We start from the raw sequence: 23432 nt of genomic DNA, 5'->3' as shown, positions 1-23432 counted from the left end.
ATGTTCAAATGCATTGTGTCCTCTGAACAGTAAATGACAACAATAATGAGAGCTAAACTGCTGGAAGGATGGTGTGCGCTAGAGAAATTTAGACAAGTATGCTCTGGAAATTTTGTTGCCATCCAATTTATTATCAGTACACACAGAAATAAGTGATCAGAATGTCACTGCATGAAACACGCATGCAGATCTTATTAGAGGGTTGTAAAATTTCTTAAAGTATGTACACAATATGAAGTGCAACCACGAACGAGATGAATATACGTGTGTCTAAGTGTACACACGCACACACACATACTATCTCAATGAAAAGAAAGGCGAACAACCCGGCGCCAACACGCCCCACTGTTGGAATTTCTATTCATCACGCTTTTACCTGGGTGGTACGAAAAAGACGTTAGAGTTGTCCTAGAATGTATCATGAACGAGTCTAATGTGTTTTTGCTATCACCGAAGTAAAACCGCGGTGAAAAGAAATTGAAACAGCGGAGCGTGTTTGCGCTGGGTTCGCGTTTCTTTCCATCGAGGTAGTGCATAGCAACTTAGCGGAAATATACGGAACTGAACACAAACATATAACAGCAATTATCAATGAAAATTAAATATAAAAAGCGCTGACTAGACAAAAAACGAAACATTAAAACTAAGCATTATAGTAAGGAGGGCTTGGAGAGCGGACTGGAGAACGGATTGGGGAATGAATTGGGAAATGAGTTGGGGATGAGCTGGGGCATGTATCGGAGAACAGAGTGAGACAAGCTCGCGCCGTTCAAGTGCTGCAGCCACCCGCTCAAGAGCTGCAGTCCTCCTCTCTACAGCAGCAACCTTCCTCCCTTCAAGAGCCATGCGCTCCCTGTGCCGCTGCTGTCTGTTAGCTTCGGCCACCTCAAGATGGGCGCCGGCACTCTCGAGCACTGCACGAGAGGTGTCTGTCCTGGGCCTCTTCCTGGCTGGGCCTGGTTGCTGTTGCAGGGGGCTAGGCTGCGCGGATGGGCTTGGGGGCTGCGAGTCGCCAGCAGTAGTGCTGCCCCTGCTCGTGCTTGGTTGCGAGCTGCCGGGAATTGGGCTCGCTGTGGCAGTTACCCTGCTGGGGCCAGGCTGGGGGCTGGCTGCAGGTTCAGCCTGGCTGCTGGTGGCAAAACAATGCGACATCATTATGCACTCCTTGCACTAAAGAACAGAGACTTTGTAGTGCATATGTGTTATCCCTACACAAAGGGCACTGTCATTCATTTTGTAGTCATTTAATTTCGTACATAATTCTGCTGGCAGCAAAAGTCAGCTGAGAAACTTTGGTTTGGAGCCTTTCACACCATTTACGAAACAGGAATTAAAATTCTATCAAAGGCTTTTCAATTTCAGTTTAGCCAAATAAATTATTTAGCAGTGCAGATTGTTTTGTCATTTTGTTCAAAAAGGTCTACCCTATGAAATTAATCTGTCAAATTTATTGTTGTGCTCTAAAGAGCCATTAAAAAAATATAGGAGGAACTTTGTAATGCGCACACCACAATTACATTTACAAATAAGCTAGAGCACAGAATTTTTCAAGAAGTGCAAAGTAATTTCAACAGCTCAATGTCATTTCAAACGTATCAAGGTCCATTTTCAAAAAATTAGAGCATTTTATTCCCAGTAATTCTCGATTGCCGTCAGGGATGGCACAATATCGCTCAAAACATGAAGCCTTATATATGTGGTGCCATAATGTTCGTAATGTATTGGGCCACTATTTCACATGTTGGCCACATTAATCAAGAAAAACCACTAATTTGTAGACAAAGTAAAATTTTTCAATGCATGTGACCTTCCATGTGCCCTTAAACCAGCTGTTTATTGCCTGCCATATCATTCTGTGCGAGGTTCAGTGGCTTCCCTACACACACCCTTGTTTCTCTGAAGGCCCTTCCTTAATTTGTAGTGAATTTTTTTCATACCTAACTGGTGGATGTAACTGCTAGGAATGTGGCTGAGAATGTGCCATATATTTGTGGCAGTCCAGTTATTTTATTACTAGGAAACACACAGATATATAAGTTTTTAATTGTGTCTTCAAGTGGCATGTAGGACTAGAAAGGCCCATGACTGCAACACTCATGACAAAGAGTGCCAACAATTGCTTCCCTTTAGACAAGGATACAAGTCATATATCAAGAGACAAAGGTAAGGAACAAGGACTGCATGAAATGTGTCCAGAAACGGCGCAGTAGCTCGGAATACTAAAAAACCTTACAAGAAGAAATATCGCTGTCAGTCGCCTATCAAAGACTTGTTAAACTCTGCAAAACACGCATCTTTGCTCTGAACTTAACAGATCGAGTCAGTAATTAAACACACACACCAAGAAGTCATGTGCATGCTCAACACTACGCACACGTGGAAGGTGCACATCAGAGCTTTGATATCAGCCGTGATGATTTCTTGATTGCTTTATAATTATTGAGTGAATCAAGAGCCTGTGCTTGTACATATTTAACCAACTGTGTGTAGCAGCCATAAATTTTGCTACCTAGATGTTTCAGTGTCATGCAAGTCATCACGGCTGATATTAAAGCTCTGATGTACACCTTCCACATGTGCGTAGTGTTCAGCATGCACATGACTTCTTGGTGTGTGTGTTTAATTACTGACTCGATCTGTTATGTTCAGAGCAAAGATGCGTGTTTTGCAGAGTTTAACAAGTCTTTGATAGGCGACTGACAGCGATATTTCTTCTTGTAAGGTTTATTAGTAGTCCGAACTACTGCGCCGTTTCTGGGCACATTTCATGCAGTCCTTGTTCCTTACTTTTGTATCTTGATATATGACTTGTATCCTTGTCTAAAGCGAAGCAATTGTTGGCACTCTTTGACATGTGTGTTGCAGTCATGAGCCTTTCTAGTCCTACGTGCCACATCAAGACACAATTAAAAACTGAAAAATGACTACCGCTACTCCCCTAGCTTCAACATTCCTCTGATTTTATACTTGGGGAAACCCCTGGTAGTGTTTGATTTCAAATATGTATTGCACGACATGCACTGTCTTTTTCAAAAGCAACCAAGCAACTGGATTGGTTCTTTCGGCATGTATTGGAGCACATTGCACCCTTTAAACTTTAAATCTTTAAGGAAAACATTCCTCACTATCTGAGGCCATTTGCTGTGTAGTGGTGCCATAAGGATTCCGCTATATGGCTAGGAGGCAAACCCAATTTACTAGTTCTTATTTCGGCAATGCCTGTGCTACAGTGCATGTAAATTCCCTGTCGCACTTGTCGTGTGCAGAAAAAAAAATGACTCACTCTTGGACGCTCCGGAGGAGTCCTGGCCCCAGCAGGTAGGGTGGGTTGATGCTGTGAGCTTTTTCAAAAATTTCAGCGAGCTCCCTGAGGACAAAAAAAAAATTATGATCCATTTGACACATATATATGACATCACTTAATATGTGTACAAACACATTATTTCATGCATAAAGCTTGACATATCTACTCAGCGACGCAAGACACATGTATAGCTAGCTTATAACCATGGCCGGCATGCATAATACCCGATAGTTGCCCAGCAGTAAAGCTGTTGATATGAGCACAAAGTCCGGGTTCATGCCTCTCAGCAGCTGTATGCAATTGACAAAAAGACAGTCAATTCATCTGCCCAAATGTTGCTGTGTAATCTATAACACCCTAAAATTACAACAGGAATTACATTATTTAGACAAAAGATGTCCAAAATTGGTACAGTTAATTATTCTGTCACAAAATCTACCTGCACCAAAAAAGTAAAAAATGCTGCAACATTCTTAATTCACAGGTTTGTGGAATGACTAAACTGCTTCAGGGGCAAAAGTCACGTATGTATAATCAGGAAAACAAAGTTTTCCATTCAGTAGAAGTTAATTATCTCTACTGAGATCATGTTCTACGTATACTTACTCTTCAAACTCGCATGTTCTCCGGTCCGCCCCTGACTGGCTATTATGCTGTCGCATCGTTTTATATTTTCTCTCTAGATTTCTCCACTTGTTCTCAATTTGCGAATGGGTCAAATGGCAACCGAATTTGGAATTCACTAAATCTGCCAAATTTTCCCAGAGTTGTCTTTTAGTTTTTAGGCGTTTAGAAGGGTCTGATTTGAAATTTTTATATTCTTGAATCAGGAAAAGAACTTTGGCCCGAGGCCACAACTCCGCGGGCTCGATGGTATGTGGGACGGGGGCTGCCGGCGCATTCAGCCAAACCTGCACGTTGTCTGCAACCAAAGGAGAGCATATATATGTTGCGCATTAAGTACTGATCAAATATTGCATATACATACAAGCGAGAAAGGTACACGTACGTACGTACCTGCTGTCGCATAAAGGCGCTGGTTTCCGTGGACAATGGGTGCACCGGTGTCGCCGACTGCCTCAAAAATTTCTCTCTCCACACCTTCCAAGATGATTCTCAGCGGCGCGGCCATCTCCTCCGAAATCAACGTATGAAGTGAAAGCGTTGGGAGGTGACGTATAAATAAGGGCCGAAGAAGATGCAAAAGATAGCATGCAAAACGAATGACTCCTGCTAGACATACGTAAACCGCCAAAGAAACAGAATAAGATACTACCCGTAAGCTTACACGCGCACGCATGCATGTCGGCACCAAAGTGATGCCGCACGGGTGCCGAGCAGAGCTGGATGCCGAAGTGCTGTCCGAAACAGAACGATATCGCTCAACCTCTGCAAGAGACGAACCAAATTTAAGATATGTTGATACCAGAAGAGAGATATCGATATCGTAGACGCCACAAACTAAGAATTAGATACCACTTAAGCCAGCAGCAAAAAGCGCTACAACGCATGCACGCCGGCACATATGCTTGCATGCACATCAGAGGAGCGCGCCGACACGAGCATACATGTGCTGCAATAAAACAAGACCGGAAACCAACCGCGTGGAGTTCACGAGATAACGGGTGCATACCGTATATGAGACGCCCGTGTCTCATATATACGATGCATCCGTTAATTATCTCGTGAACCGCGTCTCACGCGTGTGTACGGGACGCTCGGAGCGCGCATGCCGATACGATCAAGCCGAAACCCAGAGGTGCGAACGAAACAGGCGTCGTTAGCGGTCGCTGAGCCTGCAAGAGAAAAAAAAGCAAATAAATATATACAATACAGCTGTACCCGCCGCGCAAACGAAAAGATATAAGCGCGCTAACGAGTTTGAGAGAGATAACGGCGCGCCCGTTTGAGACGCCACGCAGAACTGCCGAAATTTGCGATATGATATCCGAAGCGCGGCCATCGTCGTTCGAAAAACAAATCGGGAGCGTCCGCTGAACCTGCAAGACACGCAACAAAGATAAATACGGCTGATTCAAGAATAGATATATCGTAGACGCCGCAAGAAGAGAAGGTTACCAGCTGCAAGCCAGCGTACAAGAGCACTCATGCATGCATGCAGTTTAGAAAGATGCCGACGTGAACATAGTAAAATAAAATACGACCGGAAACAAACCTATCTTCTCAAGTAATCAAGAGAGGAAACAACGCTTCGCGCGAGACGCCGCGCGGAGATGCCGAAATAGGAAGCGTCAGTTGAAACGAGTAAACAGGATACGGCTCGGAGATTCCACTCGAAATAAGATACGGTTAGGAAAACAGCACAGGTACGAACGCGAACGCCGTCTCTGCGCCCTAGCTATTAACCACCTAAGCTGTCGCGAATGCGCCTCCCTCCATTTTGTCGTCTGCTAGCCGCTAGAGCGGAGAGCTGTGGAACTAGCAGACGACGCTGCCAGCACAAAATCGTCCTGGCGAGTCTGGCTGCCAGCTGGCAGCCCGAAACCGCCCAGCCAGAGAAAATCGAACGCGTTCTGGGTAGCCACCGGAAGTGGGCGGAGCAGCCCGAGAAAATCGAGCGCCTGGCGGCGCGCTCTGGTAGCCCGCGGGCTGCCTGCGGGCTGCCAGAGGTGGATAATCGAAAAGCCCCAGTGTTCCAAGGCCACGCGGCCCGCGTGCGAAGCGGGGCAGCAGCCTTCGGCGCTTGCAATGAGCGGGTTGCTTGAATTCTTTTTGCTTGCGCCCCTCTGCCCATGTGGCACACATTTTTCTGCGCTTTGAACACGTGCACAGCTCTTACGCTCTCAGGGAGTGAGTGAGTGAATGAGTGAGTGACTGAGCGACAACCTTTATTGAGCTCTAGATTCGCTGGTCTTCTGCGGTCTTCAGATGGCTTCGTCCATCTTCTTGCAGAACGGTCTGTTGCTCTCAATCCAGGGCTCCCCTGGATGCTGCTGCCAGTTGTGCTCGCCGAATCAGACCTTCTTGGTCGACCCCGCGATCGCTGGAGAGCACTCCCTCCCATTGCTCCGCACTCGGGTTTGATATAACGGGTACCACGTCGATCTTCTGGCATGCCCACGTTATATGATACAGCGTGGGTGTTTCATGAAACCAGCAAAATATATCCCACACAATACAATGACAAATGCTCTCAGGGACAACGAGCGCGGAGAGACTTTTCTTGTCGCGACTGTTCCTCCTCTTCGTTGCAGCATGTGTTTAACGCTTTTTCTGATAGCCAGCTACACTGTAAAAAAATTCCGTACCTATAACGTAGACTATGTACGTTTTAAATACAGAACCACTTCTGCTTTCAATGAAACGTAGGGAATGACCGTATATTCAGTCCAGTATTGAAGGAAACGTCCGTGTTCCTCTGTAGTCGTTGCAGGGAAAAATACTAAACATTCAATTTAAAGGATCAAAACTTAACACGACTAGACGGTTGACCCCATCGACTATGTGTTGCACCAACCGCACTAATAACTTGCTTAAAGGCAGCAAAAACAGAAGATGCTTATGATGTGACGCCACTTTTACACGATGAACTGCTGGCCCGCGTACTATAGGCATCACATGACGTCCGATTTTTTATTTGTCTGGTTTACTCTTAGCCAACAATGCCCGCAAACTAGCATGGCGAACGACCGTGAGCATGTCTAATGTGATTAACATAATGAAGAGCCGAGGAAGGGTGATAACGCATTACGTTGCTTCAAGGCTGAGTGATTGGTACAAATTGTGAGCAACGTTAAATAACAAAGGCCTTAATTTGCTATAATGTTAAAAGCTGACTTGATGAAAATATTTTTCGCTACATTGCTAGCCACATGATAGAGTAACATTTAATAAAAATGTTACTGCAACATTTGCTTTCTGTGAGAAATGCTGCGTAATGAGGTCAACTGTTAGAAAACATTTAGACAGACAATGGTTGGACAACTCCAAAGTGAAACTGAACACCAGCTGAAAGTACATTGCAAACATGATGAAAGTGCACAAGTTGAAAGCCGAATTTCCATCTGCCATTTGGTAAGGAAATAAACAACTGAGTAAACCAAAAACATGGGCAAACAAATCTGTGAATGCAGTGCAATGTAGCAGTTACATCTTTGCTACACAACCATTAATCAAAAACACCAACTCCTTCATGGATAACAAAAGCACCGACACAACAACATATTGCTCAATGCAATGTTTAATTTAGTAGGTACCTATTGCTGCCCATTCATGCCTGCTCTTCCTGCAGATAAATGAAACGCCACCAAAAAGCAGCGAGCAGCCATAATTGCTGCAGTGACAAGGAGGATGTGCACCATCGATGCTGTTCCCCCATCCTGAGTAGGAAATAATAGCAGTTTTTTTCTGGAAATACTCTGAAAGCACGAATTTTCTATCCATCGTTTACTTAGCTTGCACTGACACGGCCCATTGTGTACTCGGTACCTTTGACAAACAAGGGGCCAGCCGATAGGCACACAAGACTCTAGAACCTTGCTAACTTGCAAAAAATCAATGCACAGAAAGAAAAAGCTGACAAAAAAATGAGGAATTACTTATTTGCACTTTTTATACAATACTAAGAATGTGGCTAAGATATCGCATGAACATTGTTTCTTTCTGTTCACTTACAAACTTTCCAGCCTGTGCTAGCATATTACTGTGATGTAAATAATGAAGCATGCCAGCACTGTACACTATGCTGTAACACTTATGAAATACTCCCCTTCAAGGCTACCGCATGCCTCTTACATGCGGTAAAGTTTAAATCTGCCAAACTAGCTAGTCTGCAAGATGAGAGGCCAAGCCTCTGACATCTGGCGATGTGTACCTCCCATGTAATTAGAGTGATTGGAGATGCTCCTTTTTGATGGCATTTCAGTTGCTGGGTGTGGAAGGACCAGATATGGAGGGCAACAACTAGACACCAACTTTTTAAGCAACATCACAATAAGCAATGTGCCTTAGCTTTCCTTCTGTCCAAAAAGGAGTTTCATTTTCTATGTTCTGTGTTCACATAACTGCTTGCATGTGCACATTTTGGCTTGCTGGGAGGTGGTTTCCTCTGTTAAACTACAGTTTTAACTCTGGCCTCAGTCTTCTGGGCCTTCTTAATTTTCTGCTAGCGTTCACCTTAAGTCGCGTACAAACTCACGCAGATCTCCACTTTTCTACGTTTCCAGCTGTCACATCTTCTCTGCCTTCGTCATGTTCACCACTGCATCCAATGCCTTCAAGTCTGCTGTGTATAATCATTTTAATTAATCTGCCTACACATGTATTTATGTTAGTCGCTCTCCTCTCTTCGATGCCAATTGGCCCTGAGAGTAAATAAGTGAAATGGTAGTCTAATCTAGGTCTGAGCAATCACGCATTATGTTGAGTTTATTTTACCACGTTGGCCAGTAGAGAGTGGAAGGAAAAAAAGCTGCTAAGTGGAGCTCGACATGCCTCTCGACCCCTACATTGGAAAGCAGCAGACACCAAGGCATACGTAATCACTAACGACAACAGAACATGACAAGTGTGAAGTAATTCAGTAACGTTCGTCGCATTTACCACAGTGCATACTCGCTGCTCAGTAATTTATTACCTCATTAGACATTCTTCAAAGAGACTGTACAATTATGTGTTTTGTTTGAACATGGCACCACAGTACAATGACAATCATTAACCTTGTGCCAACACAACATAAAACAAACTTCTGCCCAGTAAATGCATTGCTTACAGTGCCACCACGGCACCTGTTTAGAAAATAAGCTCAAAATATTAGTGACATTAAATTTGGGCAGACGGTAATTCCCCCACCCCCTCCCTAAAAAAATGAAAAAGGGTGCTCTTCCGACGGTACGTTTGTACGCTGTAATATTTGCGAGTCCAACTACGTGTGAAATTCAGATATAAATAATTAACGCCAAAGCATTCGGTTGAATGCGAGGCGCCAGGGCGCGGGCAAACAGTAATCGTCTTCAGGTATCCACTCGTGCCACGCCCTGAGGGCCACTGCTCGGCGAATACCATTCATGGCCACGTTCACGTCCAACAAGCTTGTCACAAACATCACACAGGTGATGATGCAGCAGCAGTTCATCATTGCTGTTGGCCAGTGCTGAATTTTTTGGCAAACGGAATCATCCACCGAAACGCGCGTCGACTGTTACTCGCCAGATTCTTGCAGTCCCACGAGGGAGAGCAGCTTTTCCGTCGGCTTCAAGTCTCCTCTTTCGTGCAGGGCCACTGGCATTGTAACGCACATTCTGCATGATCGTTTTACTACGCACCGATGCCGCACGGGACAGCGAGCTGTTGTATGTACACTCCAATGCAGCGTTCCGGCCACACACATACACACACACATACTAAAGGCACACAACGCGCAGGACGCACGCAGCGAACACGGAAGAACAAAATCCCATTCCATAGCGCCTGTTTATTCAACTACACACTGCGCTAACTGCGCACATGTTTCCGACTGCGGGCTTGGCTAGCGCTTCGACTTCGCCTGGCTAGCCATGGCCAAGCTGCGCTGCCGCTAGTGGTAATAACGTTCATGCAACGAAAAGAAAAAAAAACAATATATCAAACGATTCAGGTTGTCAGGTAAATAATCTACCGTAAAATAAAATACATCTTATATGTTTTTGCCGTTGTGCGCCTTTGCGACATCAGCGACTTGAGCTTGAGCGCGAATACGCGAATGGCGCTATGAATTTCCCGTGTAGCTCTGTAAATTGCAAATGGCGTGGCTGCGCCGTTAACTTTTAGACATGCTTGCAGAGGTAGTCAGTGCGAACAGTTGGAAGTTCAATCGACTGGAATTGCTGAAGGAAAGTCAGCGGCACTGCATTTTTATTGTTTCTGTGCATTGCGAGTGACTTTGGCGGCAGCCACTCGGCAACGTCTCCGGTTTGGCGAACTTGTGAGAAGGTGAGCCTTTTGTTCTCAAATTTTGAAAGCGGTTTTTTGTTTGTATTGTAACCCTGCGTCTCGTCGCATGTTATGTTCACGATAACATCAGTACAACGTGCATGCGCTTTCTGTCTCTATTTAGAGTAATATTGGTCGATCAGCGTAAACTTTTAAATTCAATTAAGCACGAACTGTCCATATTGGTACTGCGTGTCGAATGTGTTTTGAGATGATTCTGAGCGGGAGATGGTGTTCTGATAATTTGTGTACTACCAGATATAGTCTAGAGATTTGAAACCATTTATCACACTGAAACAAAGTTGGAAAACTGTTTTGTGTTCATGCATCTGCTGTCCTTAAACTTGACTTTTCGGCAATCATTCGCATGGCTCCTTTGGATCTGGAAAATTGACTACTGTTGCTAGGGGTGCCTGGTAGCAGAGCTCCTGGGGACGCCCAGTGGGTCATTTGTTTGTCCAAGTGCCCAGTACCAAAAGTACCATTCCTGACATTTTTTCCCAGTCCGTTAACCTCATATTCCTTGCAAAGATTACAGTATGTAATCAGGTAGCAAAAAAATTGGTAACTTCTGCATATTTCAGAACAGTTCAGAGAAATGCACATGCAGCATCAGTATTCTCTCGGTAGAATTTCTGAGACCTGGATTCATTTCTTCTAGGACTGTGGTAAGCAGTAGGTCAACTGTACATAAATTTATTTTCCTCTGGTGCAAAGTAAAGAGTGCAAACGTCATAAGACAAGTCTCTAGTCTGTTTCATTCTCACTGCATTTGGCCAAAGCATAATATGAAATGCTGTATGTTTTATGCCCTAGTTTCCTTTACTTTGAGCAGTAGATATTGACAGTGAATAGCAAGGCAACTCCACTCGCTGACGGTTTTGCCTTCGTCAGCAAAACAGGGAATACCTTACCCCATGTGTTATCTCAACAGACTCAAAACTGCGATGGACAGCTGTGTCCACAGCTGCTATCACCTCCCAAGTGCATGCGCTCGTAAGACACATAATAACTCTGGATTGCCATTAACATAGCCTTGCTCATTGCAGTTGCCGATAAACACCTCATAAGTGGTACTATTATGCACTCTTTTCTTTGGCACTATGTATGAGCTTCTGTTCTCGCACTTTCCAGAAATAATGCATGCAGTTTTAAAGTGCGAAATGGGAATTTATGTGTAACTATATTGTCATGTCAGTATGTTACAGCCAAATTGTACATTGATGTCTGTGCTGGTGTTTTTTTTTCATTATTTTAGGAGAATGTTATAATTTTACCTATAGCAAATAATAGCCCTCACTAATTAGCTGATTTTGTCATGTCCAGTATTTTGAAATGCTAAGCCACCAAGGCATGATTCATAATGTTGTCAGAACTAAAGGCACTGAGTCTTTTGTGTCAGTAAAAAATGTGCTTTATACCCCTGTCACATGGCATTCCTCGAAGGCCTTTCCAGCAAAGGCATCATTTTTCACCAAAGGAGAGAAAGCTTAAAGGAGCAGCGATGCAGCTACACGGTGCAGCCCAAAGGTGAAAGTCGTTCAGGCTTAGCACCCGCTGCTATACTCGAGGTGGCTGAAGTGAGTGTTCTAAAATTAAAGTGGTGTATTCTGTTCATTCGTTGAGCTTTGACAATTTTTTTTATTCTGATTGCTTCCTTAAAAGTACTGCAACAGCTACTCTCATCAGCAGGAGCAGGTTTTGTACGTGTATTACCTTGGCCACCATGGGCGCTCGGTGTTGCCGCAACACTTTCACTGTCTTGAAATTTGAACATAAAACATAAACACCCATACAAAAACCAAAGCCAGACACACCTTTCGTATTTGAAAAAAATGTTTTCAAACATTATTAGCTTATCTATTTTTTTATTGCTTTTACTTTTTGACTTTGGATGGTACTGCGATCACAGCTTCTCGAATGCCGCGTCTTCGGGCTCCGAAGGTCTCGGTTGAACGCCTTCGCCTCCAAGGCCCTTTGCGACAAAGGCGCAACATTTGTACCGGGTAGCTGCACTCCTTACGCCTTTGGATATGATTCTCAAAGGCCTTTGCGGTGTCCGTGTGACAGGGGTATTAGTGTGGTATGGCTGCTTGAACACCTGTCCCTGGTATCTCACAAACTGAATAAGGAAGGGAAAAGCCTCAGGGTGCTTGCCGACGTTTCAACAAGAGGACTTGTCTTTGTCTGGCAAAGTGTTAGCATTGGTGGGGTATAAATAAGGTTTTCACTTCGAGGCGAAAGGCCTGTTGTGTGGGACGAGGGTGCGATATGGGAAGGGCGTTACGATGGGGAGCTTGAACCTGGACCAGGCATGATAGCTGCTAAAGAAGATTAACCGGTTGACCTACAAAACTGTGAAAACAAAAAAGCCCAATTCAGTAGAAACGAATCTCGGGGTATGGAGTGTGGATAGTGGGCTTGAATGGCTTTATGTCCAGCCGCAACAGGTGGCTTGGTATGGCTGGCTGCCTTTTCCTGAAAAACTATGATAAAGGAATTAAGCAGCATGGCAGAATAAAATACCAGAGGGGGGGGGGGGCAAAATGATTTGAAGGAAAAAGAGAAAATGAGGGCAGGTTCGGAGAAAAGGCAAAAAGAAGGGGGAGGGGGAGGAGTATGGCAGCCAAGGTTCCGAGAAGTGATGTCAGGAGGTGCAGGGCGTAAGGTTAAAGTATAACGATAAATTAAAGAAAGCAGGAAAGGAGGGGGAAATTATGGGTTGGGAAACCTCCGACCATGTGCAAGGCCTTTTCAAATAATTATGCCAATTCCGGAATGTACAGAGCTGGCCACATTTAGTGCAAACATGTGAGCGCATGGCCGCACTCTTTAGAGGTCCACTGTGTGCGGCGCAGCCACTCATCGCTGCAAAATGGCGCAAGAGGAGATGCACCTGGATGTGGTGCTTTGTGTCATGTTACACTTCGATGTGTGGCAATGTCAGACACAGTGGACCAAAGAGCACAGCCATGTGCTCGCGTGTTCGCACTAAGAGTGGACAACCCTGTACTTGATTCTAAGTTTCCTCTGTATATGTTGACCCCAGACGAAAACAAGTTGTCTTGTCGAAACTGCAAGCACCCTGAGATTTTTCCTTCACTTGTTCACTTTTTGAGTGTCAAGAAACCATGTACCTACTCTCTCTGTACCATGCACTCCACATCTTGTACGGTTATCTTTGTATGTATACACCAGTGATAAATCATGAAGGAAATCAAGGGATTTGTATTTGTATTGCTTAACACTTACTTTAAAGCTATATCATGAGGGTATAGTTGAAAATGTGCTACGGGGGCTTGGTTGTGTGTCGTGACTGGTTTCTCTTTATCAGGGCTACTTGACAGCCACCATGAAACGCAGGCTTTTGAAAAGTCGTTCCTCAAATAAAAGAGCGTTTCCACTGTTACAATGGAAATGTTATTTGCTAAAAACTTCAATCATTGCAGTTCAGGGATAGATATTTTTCAAATAACTAACCTGAAGTTCAAAACCTGCAGAAGGAACTATGTAACTTCTTTCCTGCCTTAAAAACCCAGTACTTATTTGCCAGTTTCAGCAAGCAGAGGTCTGTTTCATGGCACTTACTTTCCACTACCTTGCATGAAAATTGTGCAGTACAGGCCCACCATAAAACTAGGGGCATAGAATACTGCTTGTATGCAACTACTTTGGCGTTAGAGCATGCATAGCATGGTCTTAAAGTTATTCTTTTCATTTGCAACTGGTTCATAAAAGGCCTATTCTGGCAAAAGGCATTTAGCAAAATTATCTTCCTCTGAATGCTTCTAAGGATAACTTTAGTTCATTCAGGAAAATATATATTGACAATATCTCTCAAAGGCATGATTGTCCATATTTGCTCTTGTTGCCTCACAGTATTTAGTTTTGTGCCTCCAGCATCACTGACTTGCATCATATGTTAAATAGAGTAGTAAAAAGCTCGCTGTTATTTTAAACCACAACTCATGATGCGGCTGTGCACTTTTTGTTGTGTTACATGAAATATACTTATGTATGAAACAATTTCTTTCAGCTGCACCTCACATGATTCAAATTCCACCAGAAGAAAGGCTGCAACACAACATTGCTCACTACTGTTGCTTTCCCAGCACATAACATGCCATAACAGCACATAGCAGGTAAGATGTGAACAAAAACAGTGCATGTATATGTTCCACACATGCATTTTGTGTTCTACCAACACTATGATATGATTAACTATGTCATGTAAGAGAGAGCACAAAAATCATTTTTTGTATATATTGCAGCATGGTTATTTCAAGTTTTAAACTGGCCATTGAAACGACCCATTGTATCACCGCTGGTTACCCGGTGGCACTGGGGATCGAACTCCGCACCTCCCGCTTGCGAGGCAGATGCTCGGACCACTAGGCCACTCCTGCAGTCCCCCCACTGATGTTGCTTACACCAGGTGCTGTTAAAGCCCCGGTATGTATGTTAAATGCATTTTAGAAAACCATTCACTTCCAAAGTACCATTTCATCTTTATAGCAAAACCACATTTTGCCTAGCTAGACAAACCTGCTGCATACAAGCCAGCAGAAGGGTTGCACGTACATGCTTCGTTAGGAAAACATAAAAATCAAGCAGAGCCTGCCCTTCATGGTGCATTATACCCTGATTTTGAGCAATGATCAAGATAGGCAGATGGTCACTTCATTGAACACTTGCATGATACATTCGTAGAATCGAAAAGACAAGTACTATTGCAAAATCTTCAAACAGTGTTTATTCTCAGAGAAAACATATCATGAAAAAAGTGTTGGATTAGTTATGGTGCACCTTGTATGGGGAAAGGTGCTCTCACTTTGTGAAAGGCTTAATTTTGGAATAACGACAGCGTTTAGACTAGTTAGGTTACCATGTTTAGATAGTGGATGTGCTCAAAAAGACACTGGAAGTAAGCGCACTGTGTGGAAATCTCTTTCTGTATCCTTGTCTTTTTGAGCGCTTTCACGATCTAAACTTAATTTTGCAAGAGAGCAAGGAAAACAAATATTTAAATTCTGATAATTAAGGATAAAAGATCATGTTTCATTGTGTTGCTTAAAGTGTACATTGTATCGCTATTGCTGTATTGCAGCACTTCTGTCGTGGCCTTGCATTGCAGCCTCTTGACTTTTGTTTATATAATAGGCAGTCCTTTTTTTCATTCGATTGCAACACTTTAGGAGTTACTACAGAGTTGCGTGGTAGCGAACTCTCAGATTAACGGTTTGCATTATTACGCCAGCATAACTTGCTAAGTGTTTCACTGCAGTCTTGTTACTAGAACAGCCTCTTGAAAGTATTCAGCCTGGTGGTCATTGAGGGTTACTGTTCACATATCAAAATGCCGGATCAGCTGTATACTCTTTACAGCTACCAGAACTATGACATGACATGCTGGCTGAAGAGTGCTGGAGCACCAGACTGGGGATTTGGATGAAACAATTTTCAAATGTGTGCTCAGTATCACACTGTTTTGTTCCAGTTGTGGAGAGGTTTTCTTTTCATATTTGTTCTGTCAAACATTAAATTTTGGGCAATGTGTTGTTGCCTTTATCTTGTGTTCTCTTTGTTGTTGAGGTTTAGTATTTTTGGCACAAGCACTCCACTCTATTACTTTTCAGTATAATTTAAAATTTGTAGAGCACGTCATGAAGAATAAAACTTCTACTTGAATAATCTGCATGTGTTTATGTTCTCATTGTTGATATAAAAACTTAGTTGAGACAGCTTGTATTTTAGCTCTGGCTAGAATTTTTAGGAGAGCCTCAGTAACATAATCACATGACCAACACAAACTCGGTATTATTGTTTGTGCAATGAAAAACAGTTTTAAAATAGTTATTAACAGCTGTCAGTGTAGGACTGGCCTAAAATGCTTTGTGCTCTATGTAGCTCTTCTCTGAGGCAGGAATAATTCATCTGCACCTGCAGCCTGTTACCGCCAAGATACCAATTCTTGGGTGAAATTATTTTTTTTCACTGAGCAAACTTGCATCATCTTGAAGCATGGAACTTGAGCTGATTCTTAACTGCTCTAGTGTAGCGAATTTCATTATCCTCATTGCTTAGTTTACATTCACCTCAGGACAATGGCCTTTTCCAGTTTAATTATCTGTGTCTTGCACCAGCTACATGCCACACTATCAGAAATCACCTAATCTTATCTAGTGAGCTTATAATCAGCTATCTCCTGCTATATTTTCCTTAGGGTGAAATTCATTTTGTTGCGATACAATGCACAAGCTGTTTCCTGGCGTGGTGCTCAGCTTATCTGGAATGAAATGCTTGGGAAATGGGTCTCTGATTTCATCTTGAGTAGACGAAATTAACTTGTGCTAAGTCACTCTTTGGCCACAGATGCCCTTGTGCCATTAAAATCCATCAAATTCATTCTGTTGCCCTAAGATACGATTGGTGATTCATTCTCTGCATTGTATGCCCTGGCCAGATCCATTTTCTTCTTTTAATTTCTGCCAAAATATTAACAACTTCCTTGTTCTTCCCTGTTATGGTTTCACTCGGTCAGTTGTTCTATTAATAATTATAATCACTTTATTGAAAACATATTTTGGGCTAAATGGCATCAAGTTTGCCACTCTGCACAATGATATATATGTTTGGTCTTGTATGTCTTTACTTGTGTGGTAATGTTTATTTTGTGCTCACGGTCTAAACAACCTTATTTGCCTATGATATCCTAAGCCCTTCTATACCTATTTTCCTTCTCCCTGGCTCTTTCTCTTTTCAGTCATTCCTCCTCTTTCCTTTACACCGGCCATTGGTCACAAGGCTGCTGTGGGAACGACAGTCAGCACTGGGCCCTTTTTTGTTCATGGAACCTGCACTGCTACTATTAACACTAATAGTACGTTATCAGTATTTTTGTGATACTTCTTTTATTGTTATTTATGAAGTAGTTGGCTAAGGCAATGGTAGCAGTGTTGGATATTGCAATATATTATGCATATATCTGACTTGCAATATATCAGTGTGTTCACTATTACACTACCCTCTATTTCTTTCAGTTCAGTTATTTGGCTATAGATATATTGTGCTGCTTTCCACTCAAACTAAAACTTTGCTCTTTGTGTCACAGGTAGAGTCTACAATGATTGCTGCTCTTTGTCTTGTAAGCAGGAGGCAGTGTTCAATGGAGCCATGAACTTTCCTTGGAATTGAAAAGCCTTTGCCGTATTATGCGCTGAACCCCGAGTGTGAAGAGGAAAATGTCATGCCTTGGATTTCTGCAGAGGTGAGCCATTGCGGTGAATCCACCAGCGCGAAAGACAGGAATGAGAAAGGAGACAAGACAGGTGCTGACTCGCGACTAAAGTTTATTGGTGTGAACAGGGAATATATAAAAAGCCAAGCAATACCATAAACCATGTAGTTACAGATAAGCATACAGGACAACATGAGTCAAAAATCGCCCTCAACATTTCCCTGATCGAGGTAGTCCAACTCATTGTGTGTTAACACGATAGACAAAACACACATTCTTCACGGAGTCATAAGATGTGTCTAGCCTCGATAATCACCCATTTAATCTCTCTGAATTTACTGCCAAAATGCGTGTTGCCAAAAGGGAAGGGTAGCAGACTTCACATCCCGTGCAGTGTACAGCAGAGTTACCCCAACCACCTAGCCAAGCCCCTACCCTCTTGTATTCCTGTAGTCTTACATTCATACACCTTCCAGTTGCACCTACGTAAACCAGACTACAAGATAATAATATTTGATACCACATTCATTTTACAAGGTACATATACATTTCACTCTACACGTGTACTTTTCTCGAGCCACATTCACAGAATTATTCTTAAAATTTTACATGCTTTAGACAACGTATTAGGGGCCGAGAGAGCCACTTTTACATCATACCTTCTCGCCACATTTTTCAAATTGTGCGACAATTTATGTACATACGGTAACACAACTGGTCTTTTGGCATCTCGCTGGCTGGCCCCAGCCTGATTGTGCCGGTCACCGCAAAACTGTCTCAGCTTCTTTAACAATTTATCATACGCTCTTGCAGTAACAAGGTTTGGAAATCCTGCGTTCGTTAACCTTAAAATCTGCTCTTGGAAACTAGTCGTCATGCTGTGAAAGCATAATTTCATCAATTCTGAGCCTGCGATAGAAAGTGCAATGCTATCTTTCACTAGCTTTGAATGGTCGACATGTAGCCAGGTAGCAGCTTAACACTCGCCAGCACACATGAAGTGTGCTGAACATCAAGGTAAGGTCCAGAAACCACAGCTCTTTTTCTTGGGACATTTGCTCCAAGGTAAACCTGAGATAAAGGCCTTGCTCCTTAAACAACTTGAGAAGATGTACAGGTCCCGAACTATCACAACCTTTACAAAAGACCAGAAAATCATCGACATAGCAAAAGATTTTTCCCCCAGCCCATGCACATTCTGGACAATTATTCTATCCACCCTACTCAAGAAAATATTGCTTAGCACAAGGTCAACCTTTGAACCACTACATATTCGAGACTTTAGAACACATACCGCACTGCGCTACTCTACAAACATGCTCTTCAAATAAATGCTATTCAATAACATGCTCTTCAGATAAATTTCAGAAAAGGATTCATGCAAAATTATCTCTGGTTATTTGCAAAAGCATCTGTATATTTCGCATCTTGAAGATCCATTTCTTGTACTCAATTCGCAGTGTGGTTGAGTATCTTAAGAATGACAATCCAGCGGATTGTCTTGTGATTAGTGTCGATGTAGAACTATTTTATTCTATCCCGTATGAAGATCTTGTGAAAAGCTTATGAATGTGTATATCGGAGCACAACGATGAGCTCGTGTTTAGGAACGGGTGTGTAACATAAGTCTTTTTTGGCACTTGCCTCCTTTTATTTGAAGTGAAGAGCATGTTTGTGGAGTATGGCAGTGCGGCATATGTTCAAAAGTCTGCTAAATGTATCGATTCGAAGGTTGCCCCTGTGCTAAACAATATTCTCTTAAGCAGGGTGGAAGGAATGATTGCCAAGAAATTGCATGGGCTTGGGGAAATCTTTCGCTACGTCTATGATTTTCTGGTCTTTTACAAAGGTTTTGATAGTGTGGGACCTGTATATATTGTGAACTTGTTTAAGGAGCAAGGCCTTTGTCTTAAGTTTACCTTAGAGAAAATGTCCCAACAAAAAGAGCTGCGGTTTCTGAACCTTACCTTGATGTTCTGCACACGCCATGTGTGCTAGCGATATTCACCCAGGAGTGTTAAGCAGCTACTTGACTGTTGGTCGAACGATTCTAAGCTAGTGAAAGATAGCATTGCGTCGTCAAGTCTAGGCTCGGTATTGGTGAAGCCATGCTTTTACAGCGTGACAACTGGTTTCCAAGAGAAGATTTTAAGGCTAATGAAAGCATGATTTCCCAACCATGCTATTGCAGAAGCGTGCGATAAATTGTTAAAGCTAAGCATATAAGATTGGGCAAGTTGGTCTGACATGCTAAAGATAAGAATGGCGCAGCATCAAGTAACGAGGACAACAGGAGAGCACACCCACGCACAAGTGCCATCCTTAGAGCGGATGCAGAATCTAAGAGCGTGTACTTGACATTCAGCGTTGGCAGCCAAGGATCGGGCTCGTTCAATCTTTAGCGTTCAAATCCGTGTTTCCTCGTTTCCTTGACAGTCAACGCTGAATGTCAAGCACGCGCTCTTGGATTTTGTATCTGCTCCAGGGTTGGCACTTGTGCGTGGGTGTGCTGTCCTGCTTTCCTCATTACTTGATGCTGTGCCATTCTTCCCTTTAGCATGTTAAAAGCTGAAACCCCTTCGCAGAGACTGGCATGATCAGGCTGGGGCCAGCCAGTGAGATGCCAAAAGACTGACTGTGTTACTGTACATACATAGATTGTTGCAAAATTTGAAAACTGGCCAGAAGGTATGACGTAAAAATGGTGTGTTCGGCCCCTAATAAGTTGTCTACAATCTGTAAAATTGTTAATAATTTTGTCAATTCCATTAGGGAAAAGCACATGTGTCGAGTGAAATGTGGCAACATATATGCGCCTTGCAACCATTGCATGCATTGCATACCATTATCATGTGGTTGGGTTTATGTTGGTGAAACTGGAATGTGTATCAATGTAAGACTACAGGAGCATGAGAGGTATTTGGATATTGGTAGGGGTCGTAACTTATCTGCATATTACAAGGGATGTGAAGGCTGCTAGCCATTCCTTTCGGCAACACGCATTTTGGTACTACGTTCACAGCAGATTAACCAGAAAATTATCGAGGCTAGACACATCTTATGACTCGGTGACGAATGTGTGAGTGTGCTGCCCATAGCGTTAACATGCAGCGGGTTGGACTGTCTAGATGAGAGGAATGTTAGGGGCAATCTTTTACTTATGTTGTGATGTAGCTTATGTGTAATTGTGTAGTTTGTGGCGTGTGGCTTTTCTGTATACTCTCTGTTCACTTCAATAAACTTCAGTTGCGAGTCAGTGCCTCTTTTGTTTCTTTTCTCGTCCCTGTCTCGTGCTGATAGATTCAAGTACTTGTAGAGTAGATTCACTGAATTGTGTACTTGCAGAGGCTTGTGAAAAAATGAGAGGAATTTTCTTTCCTTTATGCGGAATGGAAGGTTGAAATTTTTTTACTTAAATGTTTGCAGCATTAAATTCTATTCGGAAAGGTAAAACCCACTTTATTGTACATTTTGTGTGCAATGGTGCCGGTGCCTGCATGCAACTGAAAACATTCGTCCAGGTTATCTAGCTAGCGTCCTTCTTCCTTGTGCCACATTTTCTGAAATAATATTTTGTCAGATTTATTTCAATCAGAATTTCTAAGAACATATTGGTGATCACATAATGGTGATCACATAATTTGGTGATCACATATGACATAATTCAAAGCGTGATCATTGGTATTTTTTAGTCTGGGGCAGTACAATGAGAGGTACATAGTATATAGTAAAATTAAATATAACCAGTCTAACATAAACAAAACTACTTTTTTTTAAAGGAAAATTTTGCTACCGAAGTGCTGGAGTGACATGGCATTATGAAGACGTGGACAGTGTGCTGTATTCATGATGGCACGAGAACTTGCGTACAGTGCTTCAGGTAACTGGTGAGTACCTTGGTGCTGTGCTTCTGCTAATGTAGCCAAATTATGTTTTTAATCTAAGAGTGTATCTGAAAACTTAAGCAAAAATTGAGTAGTATTTAGATATTCTTGCACCAGATACCACTGTGAGAATTAGTTATTAATGATGTGTCTCACATGTGCCCTTGTCTGCTGAATATAGTAAGCATGGCATTCGAGCTGAGTGCCTCCGACGTATGAAAAAAAATGGCCACTGGGCTGCTCCACGACGCGTGGAGCAGCCCAGTGTAGCACATTCAGGCTTCATGGAGTGGAGAATGAAGGCAGTAAATAATTTAAGAGTAGAAAACACAGCACAAACCACAGGACCAGGAATCTGACAGAACACACCGACCCTGATGACACTCTTTGCATGAAGGGTGTTATAAAGTTGCCTGTCATGTAGTGCAAGATGGAGGTCGCACAGGACGGGTGTTAAATATGAGTTGATGCAGACACCTGTCATTACGTAGTACTCACTGTAGAACTCGAGCAAGAAGCAAAGGTAACAGCTGAGCATGGCCACTCTTGTGCTTTCCTCCGCAAGCAATCTGGAATTGCACTTAGAAATCTTTTATGCTTTCTCTTGACATATACATCATTGCTGCATGTGGCGAGGAAAAGTACATACCCTTGATGTCAAGTGACAGTGAACTCACAGGGCTGGTAACAGCTCACTGAGGTGTTGTGATATATCTACAGGGCACCTCATGTGAACAAAGAGCCCTTGAAGGAATTCTCTCAAAGTTTGTTGCCACATGGACCTCTTCGTAATCAATGACTCTAAAAGGCAAGCCTTCCTTTAGTGTCACAAAAAAAGGCCTAGGACATGGGTCTTTTTGCTTCTCCATTAGTGCCAAAATGTTTGCTAGCGAGATCTTTCGCTGATATTTAATTATTTCACAAAATGTCAAGAAGGAGACTGAAGCTGCACCAAGCAGTACCAGTAAAAAACTTATCACAGCTGTTCAAAAAGCAGAAAGACTCATGCCTTCATCCTTCTTTTGCATCAGACACATGAGGACACTTCGTCTTTCTGGGTCATCATTTTGAAAAGGTTCACATGGCAACGGCCTTTGGTTAAATTTTTGCCAAGAGCCCTTTTTTGAAACTTGAGCATCCGTTCCTTGTGAGGCACACTGCAGAGATATTGAAATGCCTTAGTGAGCTGCTTCCGGTACGTGTGACTGCATTTTCACTGACATCAGATATTAGTACATTTTCTTGCACATGCTGAGATAATGGAAGCTATGAGTGAAAACAGGCGGTTTTGGGGAAGTGTGCTTCCTGGGGCCGTATTCCAAGTTTGTGTCATAATAAAAAGCGTCATAATCTGCCGCAACGGGCATGCCCGGGAACTGGATATAAACTGAGTGCGGGACTTTCGCTTCGTCTTGTCTTGCCTATAACAAATTGGATGGACGATAAATTCTGCAAGCGTCTCCCACCTTTTTCAGATGTTACCAATGTTCCTTGCTCGCTAAGTTGTGCATTTAGTACTATGTACAGAAAGGCACCTGCATTGAATTGCATCTGGTCCCCATCCTGAGCTACTTTCTATTTGCACAAAATGATAAGCAACTGTAAAGACTTTCATGCGCACAGTGCCGCCCGGGAAAGCGCATTTTGTCTGCTTCTTTCTGGACCAGTGGTTTTTACTGTTTACTGTTATGAGAAATGAATTTTGGGCAATAAATTATAACGGGTTGGTTCTCGGTGAATGGCTTTTGAAAGCTTCTACGAAAGCCGATTGTTCAATAGGAGATGGTTGAAATGTATTTGTGAAATTTATATTTGGTGTTGTGTGACCACTAAATGAGGATTTTTTTATGCTTTTCAGATGGATCCGACAGCAATGTGCAGATGTACAATGTGTGTAGTTTGCCATGAAAATAAAACGTATGTACTTGTACTCACCCAAACACTTACCACTCTTTCATTCTAAGCTGCATTCTTTGTACGTATGCACTACATAATATGTGTAAAGGAAAGCCTTGTAGAAAATACTTATTTCTACGGCACCTGGACGGCTATATCTGCAGTGAACATTGCGGGCAGA

General features: G+C 42.8%; 2 protein-coding genes and 2 long non-coding RNA genes across 5 annotated transcripts in view; 2 read left to right on the top strand and 2 right to left on the bottom strand.

Moving 5' to 3' along the window:
- Positions 1-23432, bottom strand: part of LOC144116059 (uncharacterized) — a 430049-nt gene that overhangs the window by 254330 nt on the left and 152287 nt on the right. The window lies entirely within an intron of this gene.
- LOC144104851 (uncharacterized) lies at positions 381-4076 on the bottom strand. 2 transcript variants are annotated; one of them, XM_077638066.1, is made up of 3 exons: positions 3911-4076; positions 3284-3367; positions 381-1129 (listed from the first exon to the last, which is right to left on the bottom strand). In XM_077638066.1, the coding sequence occupies exons 1-3, from the start codon at positions 3964-3966 to the stop codon at positions 619-621; spliced, it is 651 nt and encodes a 216-aa protein (XP_077494192.1). In that variant the 5' UTR covers positions 3967-4076; the 3' UTR covers positions 381-618. The 2 variants fall into 2 exon arrangements, with proteins under 2 accessions (XP_077494192.1, XP_077494201.1); XM_077638075.1 differs by having other exon boundaries at positions 381-1126.
- LOC144104844 (uncharacterized) lies at positions 10464-17108 on the top strand. Its single transcript, XR_013308639.1, has 4 exons — positions 10464-10712; positions 14271-14376; positions 14506-14686; positions 16998-17108. It is a non-coding gene; the product is annotated as an uncharacterized LOC144104844 (long non-coding RNA).
- LOC144104838 (uncharacterized) lies at positions 17386-23291 on the top strand. The gene is made up of 3 exons (XR_013308637.1): positions 17386-17501; positions 21251-21358; positions 23214-23291. It is a non-coding gene; the product is annotated as an uncharacterized LOC144104838 (long non-coding RNA).

The sequence above is a fragment of the Amblyomma americanum genome, chromosome 1 (genome assembly GCF_052857255.1).
Source record: "Amblyomma americanum isolate KBUSLIRL-KWMA chromosome 1, ASM5285725v1, whole genome shotgun sequence".
NCBI lineage: Eukaryota > Metazoa > Arthropoda > Arachnida > Ixodida > Ixodidae > Amblyomma > Amblyomma americanum.
The sequence above is the reverse complement of the archived record's forward strand: the minus strand, read 5'-3'. Positions and strand labels throughout refer to the sequence as shown.